Source organism: Pan troglodytes, chromosome 9 (genome assembly GCF_028858775.2).
Source record: "Pan troglodytes isolate AG18354 chromosome 9, NHGRI_mPanTro3-v2.0_pri, whole genome shotgun sequence".
Lineage (NCBI taxonomy): Eukaryota > Metazoa > Chordata > Mammalia > Primates > Hominidae > Pan > Pan troglodytes.
In genome coordinates this window covers 39,737,729-39,752,300 of record NC_072407.2, presented here as the reverse complement: position 1 = coordinate 39,752,300, position 14,572 = coordinate 39,737,729, and the positions used below count along the sequence as shown (strand labels likewise).

Below are 14,572 nucleotides of genomic sequence, written 5' to 3'. Positions count from 1 at the left end.
GTATAGACAGGCAGCACAATGCATAGTGTGGCTTCAACTTTCATCTGACTTAAGTGAGGGATAAACAATCCTTAGCATGGAAAAATAAGGTCAACTCAGGTTCCATAACAGGGAAATGTGACAATTAAGAGACTCTGTATGCTGAAGGCCAACTTAGATGTTGGCACCCCACTCTGCATAATAAGCAGTCCTGATAGTTCCATTCCATATCACAAGTATCACAGCCATTTTCTTCAGCTTCCAGATAGACTTCCTGCAATGAAGACAATGCAACAACCAAACCACAAATTTGCAATCAGAAGACAAAAGAAACCTAAGCGTATCACTAACTTAGTCCTCTTTCATCTCTACAACCTAAATAGAAAGAAAAATGCCATATCTAAGAACATATGGTTATTCATTTAGAGGGGGAAAAAAAGTACCTAGAATACAGACCCAAGATAATTTTTAAAGAAACAAAATTGAGGAAAAAAAATCCACCAAATTATAGAATCTGTAAGCAGGTTGTTTCCACTCCATATGTGATAAAAGACTTGTATTCCTTCTCACAAGGATATCCCCAAAACTAGGTGGAGGAAAGAGTGAAGAGGGGTGAGGATAATATTTACAGGGAACTAAAAATAAGAGTACAAGGATGTTAAATGACTTGCCCAAGGTCACACAGTCAGTCACAGACAGAATCAAAAATAGAAGCTAGGTCTGCTGACTCTCCTTCGGCTCCTACTCCTTCAGAACACGCTTCCTGTTTGATCGCAGAATCAGTATGGGTCAGATTCACAGTGATCTCAGCAGGAGCTTTTTGCCTGAATAACAGCCAGCTTTGAAGATGAAAAATTCTACAGAAGTTCCAAGTGTGGTGTTACTATTAAAAAGCCATTTTCCTCTTAGGTTAAAAAAAATTACAGAAAACCTCAATAGCAAATCAAAATCTAATCCTGATCTTCCTCCTTCTCCTCTAAGCACAAGAGTTTAAGGGTCTTTTCCCTCTCTGACTTCCTCCCACTACACAATAGCTTTTACGCCAACAGATCCTATTGCCACCCCCTCTCCTAGGATATATATTACTTCTCAGCAGGCTCCAGCAGGAGTAGAGAAGGAGCCAACCTGTGAGGGAGTGAACACAAGATCTCTCATAATAGCACAGAGAAGGCAGAAAATTGATGCCAAAAGTGTAAATTGCTTTTCTGCTTAGGAAAAAAAAAAAAATCACTCTGGGCTTCAAAAGTACCTTTTTTTTTTTTTTTTTTTTTTTTTTTAGACAGAGTCTTGCTCTGTCACCAGGCTGGATTGCAGTGGCACGATCTCGGCTCACTGCAACCTCTGACTCCCTGGCTCAAGTGAGTCTCCTGCCTCAGCCTCCCAAGTAGCTGGGATTGTAGGCACACGCCACCATGCCCAGCTAATTTTTGTATTTTTCATAGAGACGGGGTTTCACCATGTTGGCCAGGATGGTCTCGATCTCCTGACCTCGTGATCAGGGTCAGTCTCCCAAAGTCAAAGACACTCTCTTAAATGATGACTCCACAGCAGTTAATACACATGTTTTACATATTAGGACTTTTGTTTCTCCATGCCCTCCAAGAATTCTTGCCAGCTATATGACTGTGTATCATGGATCTGAGGAGTAAGATACCAGTTTGAGAGGCATCAGACAGCTATTCTGTGGAGTCAAAGGCAGGCTTAGTTGGCTGCTCCCCAGGGAGCACCCCTTTTTCTGCTAACCCTCAGAGGATACTGTGTGAGAATGAGACAAAGACATTCCCTTTATAATGACAGAGGCTGAGAGGGGAAGCAACCTGCAGAAAACAGGGGCCACAGCAACTCAATGTCAAAGCAATTGAAGAACTCCCAGGTTAGAGGAACAAGACCAAAGTCATATTCTGAGGACTGTGTGTGAATCCTCTTGGCTTTTGTATAGGGTCACAGAGAGAAGCATGCTGCCATTTTGAAGATAGTCCAAATGGTGGCTGAGAGCACTTGGTGGTTAAACTCTGAAGCCAGACTAGATTCAAGTCATTGCTCTGCCACTTACTAGCCATGTGATCTAAGGCAAATTAATCTCTCAAGGCATTAATTTCTTCATTTGACAAGTGGGCTAATAACTACATCATGAGGTTTGCATGCAGATTAAATTAGAATATATATAAAGCACTTTGGACATAATGAACTGTCAATAAATGGTAGCTATGATTATGATTGTGGTAAATTAGCAGAATAACTGCACAATGAAATTTAAGGCAAGGAACATGTTGTGACTAAAAGCACAACATTTGGTCCCCTAATATCAAACAGCTTGGGAAATCAAAACAGAAAAGAGGAAAAAAGGCAAGACACTCCAGCTAGTAGAAAGGGAGGAAGATCCATTATAGACAAATATGTTTCCATAGGACAGGAGTTTTTCTTTTTTCCTTCCACCATGGAGACTGGTTGGAATCTAATTCTCTTTGAACTTCTATGTAGACAGTAGAGAAGTGGCTGTGTGAAAAGAATGCTAGCAAAGGAGACAAAGGCATAATGATCCAAGCAGAACTGGAACTCAGTGTCTCCAGCTTCATTTCTCATCCATCCCTTGTGTAGGGACTCCCACACTTCCTTTCTGCATTCCTTATACATCAAACTCTCATTTAGTACTGTCAGCAATACAGAAGCCTTTGGAACAAAACTCTATTTGGCTTGTTGAAAGGGTAAAGTATATATCATAAATGAGAAAAATTTCAGATCAAAGGCAAAATTTGCCTTGAAGGGTTAATCAGAATAAATTGAGCCAAATGGTAGTTTAATACAAATAAAGTAAATTGAACCAACAAGTAGGAATTTAAAGGTTAAAAAAGAAAATCTGACTCCTCCTCCTTCTTTCTGACAAATCAGAACATGCACTTATTTTTGGTACTTATTGTACCAAAAAGGGATCCGTCAACTCCTAGTCCAATGGACTCCTTACTGACCTCCATAGCAGCCTGGCTCAAGGGAGATGGCCTGACATCTTGGTTACAAGTAAAGAAACTCTATGCCTTTCCATTATCTTGTCAAAATGATACAAAGGTATCTGCAATTAAACTCTAAAGCCAGAATCTCACACTGAACAGTATCTTTAAAGGGAGTTAATCTCTTCATACAGTCCTTGTATTCTTCTAATCAATGTGACTCTGGCATGTGGCTATAAAGATGAGTGTGTTCACCATAATTCGGCTCTCCTAAGACAGAAATGCCACTGCTATCCTGTGGAGTCTGCACACTACCTCTGCCAAGGTATTTTCTTTATCATGGTCTTGTTTGAACTCTTTTTCTGGGAAAGTAAGTCTAGGGCTCTGACTGGACTGGATTTTAAGGAGCTAGAGCTAATCCTGAGAGAAAAGGCAGAGGAGGGCCAAGGAGATAGTTTAAAGTGCATCTAAACCAAAGGTCTGTGGAAAATGATAAAAACCGAACCAGTAACTAGAAGATATTGATTTAGGCTCCCATCATCGATAACCTAGTCTAACTAGTCTCCCAGGCTCTTTTCTTATTTTTCAATTTTTTGTTTTTATGAGATGGAGTCTTGCTCTTGTTGCCCAGGCTGGAATGCAATGGCACAATCTCGGCTCACTGCAACCTCTGCCTCCCAGGTTCAGGCAATTCTCCTGCCTTAGCCTCCCGAGTAGCTGGGATTACAGTTGTGCGCCACCACCCTTGGCTAATTTTTGTATTTTTGGTAGAGAGAGGGTTTCACCATGTTGGTCAGGCTGGTCTCCAATTCCTGACCTCAGGTGATCCACCTGCCTCGGCCTCCCAAAGTCCTGGGATTACAGGCGTGAGCCACTGTGCCCGACCTCAATTTTTAAAATTTATTTTTTATTTACTTATTTTTAGAGACAGAGTCTCATAATGTTGCCCAGGCTGCTCTTGAACTCCTGGGTTCAAGCAATCTTCCCACCTCAGCCTTCTAAGTAGCTGGAATTATAGGTGCGCATCACTGTGCCTGGAAGTCTCCCAGGCTCTTGATCCACCTCCAATTCATTTTCCATTTCATAGGTAGTAGACACTTCTAAAATGCAAATCTGTTCAGGTTAATTCCTGTTTAAAAATCTTTAATAGCTTCCCATTGCCTTCAGTATAGTGCTTAAATGCCTTAAGAAGGTCTATAAGGCCCTAAATGATCTGGGCTCTGCTGTCTTTCTTCCACTCCTCTCTTGTCTGGAACTGGCACACAATTTGTTTACTCTACCTAGAACAACCAACCCCTGCTCCAACCTTTCAGATCTCTGTTTATATATAACCTTTTCTGGTAAGCCTCCCCTTATCCTCCAAGACTAACTTAGGAGCTCTTCCTAAAGTAGCCTAAACTTATCAGAACACATTCCCTACCATGTAATTGCCCAGTTACATGTTCGCCTCTCCCACTACACTTAGGATCTACAAGAGTAGGAACTATGCCTGCTTTAGTCACCATGATATACCCAGGATGTAGCACAGTGCCAGACACACAGTAGGTCACGAATATATGTTAAATGAACAAAAGGAAGGGAGTGAAGAGTGAGGAAGGAAGGAAAAGAACCACAACAAAGAAGGAGCCTGTTCCTGAGAATGGTTGAAAGATGGAGTCTGAAGTGGTTCCCTGAAACCCTGTAGGTTTAAAGCAAGATGCCTATGCCTTTTAAAGTTGGGTGCCTGTGGCTTTAGCCATAGTAGACAAGGAGCTAGACAAGGTCTTGTTGTTCCAGAGCAGATGTTAAAAACTATAGTTTCCAAGGGAAGAACACACCAAGAGATGCAGATGTGGGACAACATTTGGCGCTAAGAAAGAGGCTCAGGATATGGGGAGGGAAAACGAAAAAAGAGAGGAAACTGTTTTTGTTGGTTTGTAAAAAGCAAACACACAAACAAACAAAATAACAAAGAAGGGTCAAATCCTGATTCCAGTAAGGTAACCTTTGACAATTCATTTAGCTTCTTTTAATAAGGGACTTGAGAGTGATTTTCAAACTGAGTTCTGAGGAACCCTAGGTCACTGCAGAAGCTCCTCAGGGTCTATTTTGAAGAATAGAGAAAGTTCAATGAATGCTGCCCCAACTTTAACCAGAGAAAAATTGTTTTTTACACATTGAGGCTCTGCTTAAAGTCCATTTCAAAAAAGGGTGCTTCTGCTAAAAATAAAGTTTGAATAGCAGTGGCCTGGATGACCATTCTGATACTTCCCAGCCTTAACAACCCTTGATTCTATGTGACAGATGGGACCCATCTGGACATTGCCTTTTACTTTGTACAAATATTCCTCAACTGTGTTGATGACACAGCTGTAGCTTTTCCCGGAGTCTGTTTTCACTGCTTGAGAAGAATGACAGGAAGGGTAAGTAAACCACAGTCCAGGTTCACTGCAAGGCTGAGACAATAATAAAATGCACTTCCAAACTGTATTCAACTGTGGCAATACAGAAGCACAAAGAACATTTTTTTTTCCTAAACAAAGTTTTGTATACCTGTACCCTAGGATTCATCATATAGGTGTCTTGTGTCTGACACAAAGATATTATAGGTCAGAAATAAAGAATACTAGATCTAGAGCCCATTAAAAAAATCAATCCAATTCCAATCAAGAAAGACTACAAAAATTTATCTAGTCAGTCCACCTGATACCATTACCATTACCACAATGATACTACATTACCATTTAAATGTAGTGCCTATTCTTCTTAACAAGGTATTCTGAATGTACAAAAGAATACAGCAAAGTTACTTATCTGAAGGTTACAGGCAGGAAATGACATAGATGAGAGGGAGACAGGAGTCTTACAAAATAAGATCTTCAAATCCCAGGCTTAAGATAGAGATCCCTTTTCTGTGCTGTTCCTTGGCTGTCTATATTTCATGGAGCACTAAAAGGCCACAAATGTCACTCTACTTCAATTATGAGAAAAGACAAGCAACAATGTGATCTTACCTGGGTCCTTCCTCATCGCCCTGAAAGACAAACAGAAAGAAACAGTATTAGAAATCACTGTTGGTACAGACAGAGTCAGATTTCTTTCTTTTCCCTCCCCTCTCCCAACCTGAATGTGTGGACTATACATTTATTGTAACAGAGACAAACCAACAGACATCTAAAGGCTAAGACAAGAGCTAATATAATCCTATGTTCAAACTGCCCAGTGGAGATGACCTGATAATTTGCCCTGACAAGCAGAGCAGAGAAGTGAATGCACAGACCTAGGAGGCCTAAATAATTGCCTTGCCTTTTCATTTGTATGGCTGGCAGTATTTAGTTCTTAGCAAAGTGAGAAACCCAAAATAGAGGCAGGTCTTAGACAAAAGCTAGCCAGTTCCAAAAACATCAAGCTGTTTCCTTCAAAGACTCATTTCTGCCTTGTTCTAGCATTTTTCATCAAACCTGAACACTGCAATTCTAATATAAAGAACACTGTGGTATAAAGGGCACTGAACTGGGACTCAAGAAATTGGGATTCTAGTCCAAGCTCTGTTACTTATTAGTTATGTGTCCTTGGGCAAACATTAATTAATCTGGACTTTGGTCTTCTCCTCCGTAAGCGGTTAGTTCTGGCATTTGATGATCCACATCATTCTTCCACCAAACAATGGCTCTTCTCTTTTTCTTGCCCACTTTTCAAAAACAATGTGTTAACATTATTTTTCCAGGTATGGCATTCTCTCAACCTATCAGAAGTGATCACAGCAGATTCCTTTGAGCTTCCTTCTGTGATCAAATTAGATTTTTCAAATAACTCTCAAGCCTTTCCCAAGGGACCTCATTCATCCTTTTGGTGTCAGCGTATCTTTTATATCCTTCTTTTTAGCCATTGAAGGGTAGTCTTAATAGAGAATGTGCATTCTGGTTGTACTCCTCGGAGAATGAATGAATGAATGAATGGTTCCTACTGGTATAAGGCAGAATGAGCTCTCAAGTCCGATGTTCTGGGTTCAAGTCTTAACCCTATCACTCTACTGCTGTATTAGCTTACTCATGTTATTTTGCCTTTCTTAACTTCAATTTCCTAATTTGTAAAATGGGGTAATAATTGTCTCTGTATCATAGGATGAGTATGAGGATTAAATGAAATAATGCTTATAATCATCAAACACAGTGCCTGTGACACAGGATGTATTTAATAAAGGCTATATATCAGTATCAGTAACAATTCAGTAGGATTCATTAAGAGGCTACTATATATATATATGCTAACTAAGGAAAAACAATCACTCATAATGATCTAATCTTCTAGGATTTTCGAATCAGGAGCATGAGAAACAGGAAGAAAGAAAATGAACTATTACTAAATGTGTTATGATCAATACCAAAAACATAAACAGAATAATATGAGAATCAACAGGGAAGTTATGAACACTGCCTCTCCTGGAGAAGGTGGGAAAAGCTTCACACACAGAAGGTAACATTGATATTGCCACTTTGAGGGATAAATAGTATTTTCCCAGGCTGACAACAGAGAAAAGTGGGAAGAACCCTGAACTAGCAAGAGCAGAGGCAAATTTCTAAAAATGTGTTGTTCAAGGGACCTTGAGTTCTGTGAAACTAGAGAATGGGGATGTGCACATGTGTGTTTTGGGCAGGGCGCTGGGGGTGGTATAAGGTTGGAACTGAGGGCAATGTGGGGTTGAGCGTGACTGAGGTAAAGGGAGACTGCCAGGGTGCAAGCCTGTAAAGTACAGCTGCAGCCAGAAAGGTGATTTAAATCAAACTAGCCATTTGAGGTCGAATAAGAAGGGCATCTTTGGCAGACTGTTAAAGATCTGCAATAGTGGGAAGGGCATTAATCATCCACACTCCAACTAGAGGGAAGTAGGGCGAGTGGTAGAGGGAGGGTATAGGGATGGTGGAAAATTTCTTCGCATTTTTATCATCTGGTATGTCTCACGGGAACTATAATATACCAATAAAAAAGTTATATAATTTAAATTTAATATGAGTTACATAACTATGAATGACATAATTACATCTCAACACAAATTTTTCAATTATTTTTGGATGTTTAAGCCTAATTGTCTAAGATAACTTTATGGAAAAAATATCTAAACTTTCTCCCATAATTTAGAGCAAGTCCTCCTCACAATCACATACCTTGGTGTAATGATTAAGAGACAGGGTTTCTCAGTTATAATATAAAAACATGGTCTCAAATTCTGGTTCATTAATCCCAAAAGTGAAGCTTTTGGCAATTTTCTTCTCCAAGGTTCAGTTTCTCCATCTGCACATAAAGATCCTAGTTCTTACCTCAAAGGGTCACCATATGGATTAAAATAAATGAGAAAATCTGTGTAAAACACTAAGCAAGTGTCTAGTACCTTGTAATCGTTCAACAAATAGTAGCCATTATTTTACTTTCCTTGAATTGTTAATTAATAACATTTCTAGGGGAGAGCGGGGAAGGACAGAAAAGATGGGACACAAAGTTTTGCTATATGTTCATCCAATTCTACTGCTTATAGATGTATGCTTCTTTTCAGAAACAATGGTCACTGTTACAAAGCAAGAATATACACACACATATGAATTATAAAGCCGTTTTGAATAGGTTGGCACAGAGAGGATTGCTAACCTTGCTAGTAAAAGATATGCATGTGATGTTCCTGCTACCTGAAATGCACATCCCTATTCTAAAAACCTAGCTAATTCCTATCTATCCTTTAAGATCAAGCCTTACTCGAAACTTCTTCACTAACATCTTGAATAAGTTAATCCTCCTCCTTTCTCCCACATTTGTAGGGTTTGCCACTCTACACTAGTACTTAGAGAAGAAAACTGACAATGACAACATCAAACAGTGCCTCCCTCTTTGGATTTCAACTCCTTGAGAATAGAAACTTGTGTTTTGCTCATTTCTGTATTCACCACACCTAACACAGCACAAGGCTCATAGTAAATAATTATTCAAGATATAGGTAAGGTTTAAGATTAATTTCTACTCCTATTATAAGCAAATTCTGGTTTCAGAGAATACCAGAAGTGAGAGTCTATTAAATACCAACTTCCATTTAAATGACTTGTTAGATTAAGCACTGCTCCCAAATCCCTAATTAAGATATCACAAATGCTCTTTGTGATATCTGATGGCAGACTGCACTCTTGTGCAACCTCCCATTTCTACCTCCACCAGTGGAAATGTTGTTCACTAAGAATCAAACAAGGCTGTTTATATGAACTTGTAATGATGACACATTTAATTAAATAACAAAAAGTGAATGCAAGAGAGATAACTTGCTCACATAAGAACTAAGTTGAATGCATCCACAGAATTTAATAAAGATGAATTACTTAAAAATTGTTGTCAATTTTGGTGTAGGTGAAACACAAGCAAAATACTAGAAACAGTAAGTTATAAGAACTAAGATTCTGCATTCAGCTTGCTTTGAATGGTATCACCCTCACTATAGAGAGTCTGAAATTGGACCTTATAAATGGCGCAAAATGGGTATGGTTTAGCCAGAAACATGACATTTAACTCTAATTAGCAAACCCATATTTTCAAAGTCCTTGCCTCAGAATAAAAAAAAAGTACAAATATGTTTCAAGTTTAAAATAAATGGTTATCATATGCATGTATCATTTTTAATGGTTTACCCATCTGAACATACTTTTTCCAATATTAGCTCATTGCAACTCAGTATTCTCCTTACCAAACTGGACAAAAGACAAAAATGCTCATGACATATAAATAAAGACACACCATTTTTTAATACTTAGCTTTATAAAGAGTTTTATAAAATGATGTAAGTAAATTCCGCAAAAAACAGTGAGAAAAAAAAATAAAGGAGAAGGGAATACTTCTCAGTTTGTTTTATGAGGCCAACATAATCCTAATACCCAAACCTGACAATGGCATTATAAAAATATATAAACCAATATCCCTTATGAACAAAGACACAAAACTCCTGAACAAAATATAAGCAAACTGAACCCAGATTATACATCATAGCCAAATGGGACTTTATCTCAGAAATGCAAGGTTAATTTAATATTGTAAAATTAACCAACATGATTAACCATTACAACAGAATAATGAAAAAAATGCGTATGATCATTTCAAGAGATACAGAAGATATATCTCACAAAAGTCAACATCAGTTTATATAAAAGCCCTCAGCACATTAGGAATAGAAAGGCACTTCCTGAATCTGATAAAAGGCATCTACAAAAAATCATACTTAATAGTAATATACTGAATCCCTTCCTTCTAAGATTATGAACAAGGCAAGGATGTCCACTTTTACCATTTATGTTAGACATTGCACTGGAGGTTGTAGCCACTGCAGTAAGACAAGACAAAGAAATAAAAAGCATAAAGATTAGAAACAAAGAAAGTAAAACTGTCTCTATTTGTAGATGGCATAATTGCTGATATAGAAAATCCTAAAGAATCTATAAAGCCACTATTATAACTAATAGGTGAATCTGACAAGGTTACAAAATATAAGGCTAATATCTGCAGTGAGCCGAGATCACGCCACTGCACTCCAGCCTGGGCGACAGCGAAACTCCGTCTCAAAAAAAAAAAAAAAAAGAAGATATAAGGCTAATATATAAAAACCAATTATATTTTTATATACTAACATAAGCTGAAAAATAAAATTTAAAAACAATTCTATTTTCAATAGTACTGAAAATATTAAATAACTAGGAATAAATTTAATAAAAGCCATTAATACCTTTAAATGAAAACCATGAACCATTTCTGAGAGCATGTAAAAACAGACTTATAAATGGAGACATATGTTCATTCATACTGCTGTTCTGCAGAGCTAATGTGTCATTTCTCTTTAGCTACTCTGCTTTCAAGATTTTTTTTCTTTGCCATTAGTTTTCAGAAGTTTGACTCTGATGTGTCTGGCTATGGATTTCTTAGTTTATCTTGCTTAGGTTCACTCTGCTTCTTAAATCTGTAGGTTTATGTCTTTCAGCCAAATTTTAGATATTTTAAGACACTATTACTTCAAACTATTTTTTCAGCTCTACTTTCCTTTTTCCCCTCTTGACACTGGTGACATGTATCTTTCATTATTGTCCTATAAGTCCCTGAAGCTCAGTTCAATTATTTTTCCATGTTTTTTTGTTGCTGTTTAGATTGGATCAGTATCAATCTATCTTCAAATTCACCAAATCTTTCTTTCGGTTTGCCATTAAGCCCATCCAGTGAATTTTTGGTGTCAGTTACTGTATTTTTCAGTTCTAAAATTTTCATTTGGTACTTTTTAATATCTTTATTTCTTTATTGAGGTTTTCATTTATTTCCAGAGTGCTTGTAATTGCTCACTGAAACATTCTTATAATAGCAGGTTAAAATCTTTGTCTTTTAATTCCTACATCTATGCCATCTTAGAGTTAGCATATATCAATTCTCTTTTCTCCTTAGAATTGAGATTTTCATTTTATTTTATTTTTTGAGACAGGGTCTTGCACTGTCACCCATACTGGAGTATAGTGGTGTGAACACAGATCACTGCAGCCTCAACCTCCTGGGTTCAAACGATCCTCTTGCCTCGGGCTTACAGAATTGAGATTTTTATTGGTTCTTTGGTCTGTATCCTGGACATGATGAGTTATATTATAAAAACCTAGTTCCTATTTAAATCTTCTATTTTAGCAGTCAACCTGTTTAGATTCAGAATGCATGTCCTGGATCCTTTTTGTGAACTATGGTTCACATGTCACCTTAAGTTTATAAAGCCTCTACAGTGCTATTCTTGTCTGCCCCACTCAAATGACAGGACTCCATTCTACATTCTCCACAGAGCTAGTTGGGGAGGAGGAGGGAAACCAAATCATTACTACAGGGCAGGAGTGAATGATAAAATTCCAATAACTGACTCAGCTGGGGAAGTGCATAGCCTAGTTAATGCAGGGGTGAGAGGGAGGAGTTAGAGCTCTATCTACAGTCTCCAAAACGAAGAGGTACTACTTCCTCCGTACTATTACTGCAGGGTAGGGCAGAAGTCAGAGTTCCACCTACGGATGCATAGGAGATGGGTACCACTCATTACTGGGAGGAGCAGGGCCAAAGGTAGAAGTAAGAGTTTCACCCACAGGCTCCATAGAGAAAGATACCTCATTAACATAGGGCATATATAAAATGAGTGAGTTTCACTCACTGGCTCCACTGCTGCGTGCCAATTGGGGTTGAGGAGCAGCGCCACTTTTTTCATGATGTTTGCCTCCAGAAGCAGGCTTTTCTTGGGTATTTTTTTTTTGTCTGTGTGTATTAGTGTTTCCAGTTTGTAGAACACCCAGGCTAGCATACATAGGAAGTAAAGAAAACCCCAGGAAATTCACTGCCTTGTATCCTCTCAAATCCCAAGGTCCCTGATCAGTATGCCATCTTTTTTCCACCTGCAAGAGTCTTTTGGTAGATGATTTCAGCATTTTTGCCCAGAGATTTCTACTGTAATAAGTGAAAGGAGTAAAATAGAATGTGTTTACTCCATCTTGCTCAGAACCAGAAGCTGCAATTTGCTTTAAATATGCCAAAAATAAAATAGATCAGTGAGTGGAAGGTTGAAAAGATGGCTAGATACGTAATGAAGCAAGTACGGCAAAATGTTAATAGGAGAATCTAGGTGGTAGGTACATAGGCATAATCTGTAAAATCCTTTCAACTGTGGTGTATGTTTAAAAAATTTTATAATAAAATGTTGGAGGGAAGGTCTTATGGCTGAATTCAAAATGCAGGTGATTTTTGATAAATTCTATACCACAAAAAGAACATAATTCCTCTGATGACTGAAAGACAGGTACTAGATATTTGCTCTCACCAATAAGTTACCAGATTAACTGGAACAAGAGGCTATTAAATAATAACAGCTCTTTGTAAACACTCTAGTGGCTGAACGCTATCTCTGTTTTTAATAGCTCATTTTGTCTGTAGCCTGGTCCTTAAGCCTTGTCAGCTCTTGCATCCCTTTAAGAGTAATTCCATCAGAGTTAACAAGCATAGTACAGCTGAGGTGCTTAAAGGACAGCTAATGTCAGAGAAGGACTAAATTCATAGATTAAAATAGAAGAATAAACCCCAAAATTAAACTTTTTTTTTTGAGATGGAGTTTCACTCTGTCTCCCAGGCTGGGGTGCAGTGGCTGCAATCTTGGCTCACTGCAACCTCCGCCTCCTGGGTTCAAGCGATTCTTCTGCCTCAGCCTCCCAAGTAGCTGGGACTGCAGGTGCTCGCCACCACACCCAGCTAATTTTTCTATTTTTAGTACAGACAGGGTTTTGCCATGTTGGCCAGGGCAGGCTTAAACTCCTGACCTCAGATGATCCTCCCACCTCGGCCTGCCAAAGTGCTGGGATTACAGGCGTGAGCCACCACGCCTAGCCAAAATTAAATTTTTATTTTTCAAAGAACAACCTAATCAACATAGGGAATAAATGAAGGGGTCGAACTTGATAGGAACTGTGGACAGAATTATGCTGTCGATCCCTTGAATTAACTCTGGTTGAACCTTTTGTTTATTAAGACACAAACTGACCATCTTGACATTGTAAAGGTATGCAAAGCTGTCTAGAACATGGATTCTTCTCATTTTCCCACAGATACAGATGGGATGCTTAGCATATGTCTTATAGTAGGGGGAAAGCACAGGCACTGAAATAGCACAGACTTAAATCTAAACCCTGGCTCTATTTTCTACTGACTAAATGATATTGGGTCAGTATCTCTGCAGTTCTCTGCATCTCAAATATCCCATTTGTAAAATGGAGTTAATGCTGACATAAGGATTAAAGGAAATGATGAATATAAAGTGCTCTCTTGCCTATCTAGAAACTTATTTAGGCACGTAATTTCTCAATTATGGGGAGAATAAAATGAAAAGAAGAGTTATTCTTTTCACACATTGATGAAAATTAACCAAAGCCCTGGATGGGTATAGCAGATACCTTTCAATGGTTTCTTACATTTCCTGTCAGGATAGCTTGGAAATACCTGCCTCCTGGATTACTTTGGCTCTTCTACTGGCCAGTTTATTCTGTGGCCAGGCTCTCTCAAGCCAAGGCAGGACGTCCAGTTAAGGATGGACTTGCTGAGTCAGCAACAGTCCTAGAAAGTCCACAGGACTCTCCTATGTTTTTTTCTAGAAGGACCTACCCTAAACCTATCTGGCATTACCTTCACTAGAATTGTCAAATTATGAAATCTGATTAATAGTAGCCTCTCTCTAGTGGCTGAAATATAAGTTTTTTGTTTTTTGGTTTTTTTTTTGAGACAGGATCTCACTCTGTCACACAGGGTGGAGTGCAATGGCACAATCACAGCTCACTGCAGCCTCAACCTCCGGGGCTCAAGTAATCTTCCTACCTCTCCTGAGTAGCTGGGACTACAGGCAGGTGAGACCATGTCTGCTACTTTTTTATTTTTTTTTTGTAGACACAGGGTCTCACTATGTTGCCCAGGCTGGTCTCAAACTCCTGGACTCAAGCAATCCTTCCACCCTAGCCTCCCAAAGTGCTGGGATTACAGGCGCGAGCCACTGAGCCCAGCTTGTACTTTTTTTTTTTAATGGCTACCTTAAATAATTTTTTCAAAGTAGATTCAAAATGCCTAAATATGTTGTTTGGTAAAATGCCTAAGACCCT

At 38.6% G+C, this 14,572-nt stretch overlaps 1 protein-coding gene across 1 annotated transcript in view; it reads right to left on the bottom strand.

The window, feature by feature from the left end:
• Nucleotides 1–14,572, bottom strand: part of TRIM44 (tripartite motif containing 44) — a 148,271-nt gene that overhangs the window by 69,633 nt on the left and 64,066 nt on the right. The window contains exon 4 of the mRNA XM_508888.8: nucleotides 5,918–5,937. Within this exon, the coding sequence (XP_508888.2) occupies nucleotides 5,918–5,937 (20 nt within the window). The remainder of the gene's footprint in view (nucleotides 1–5,917; nucleotides 5,938–14,572) is intronic.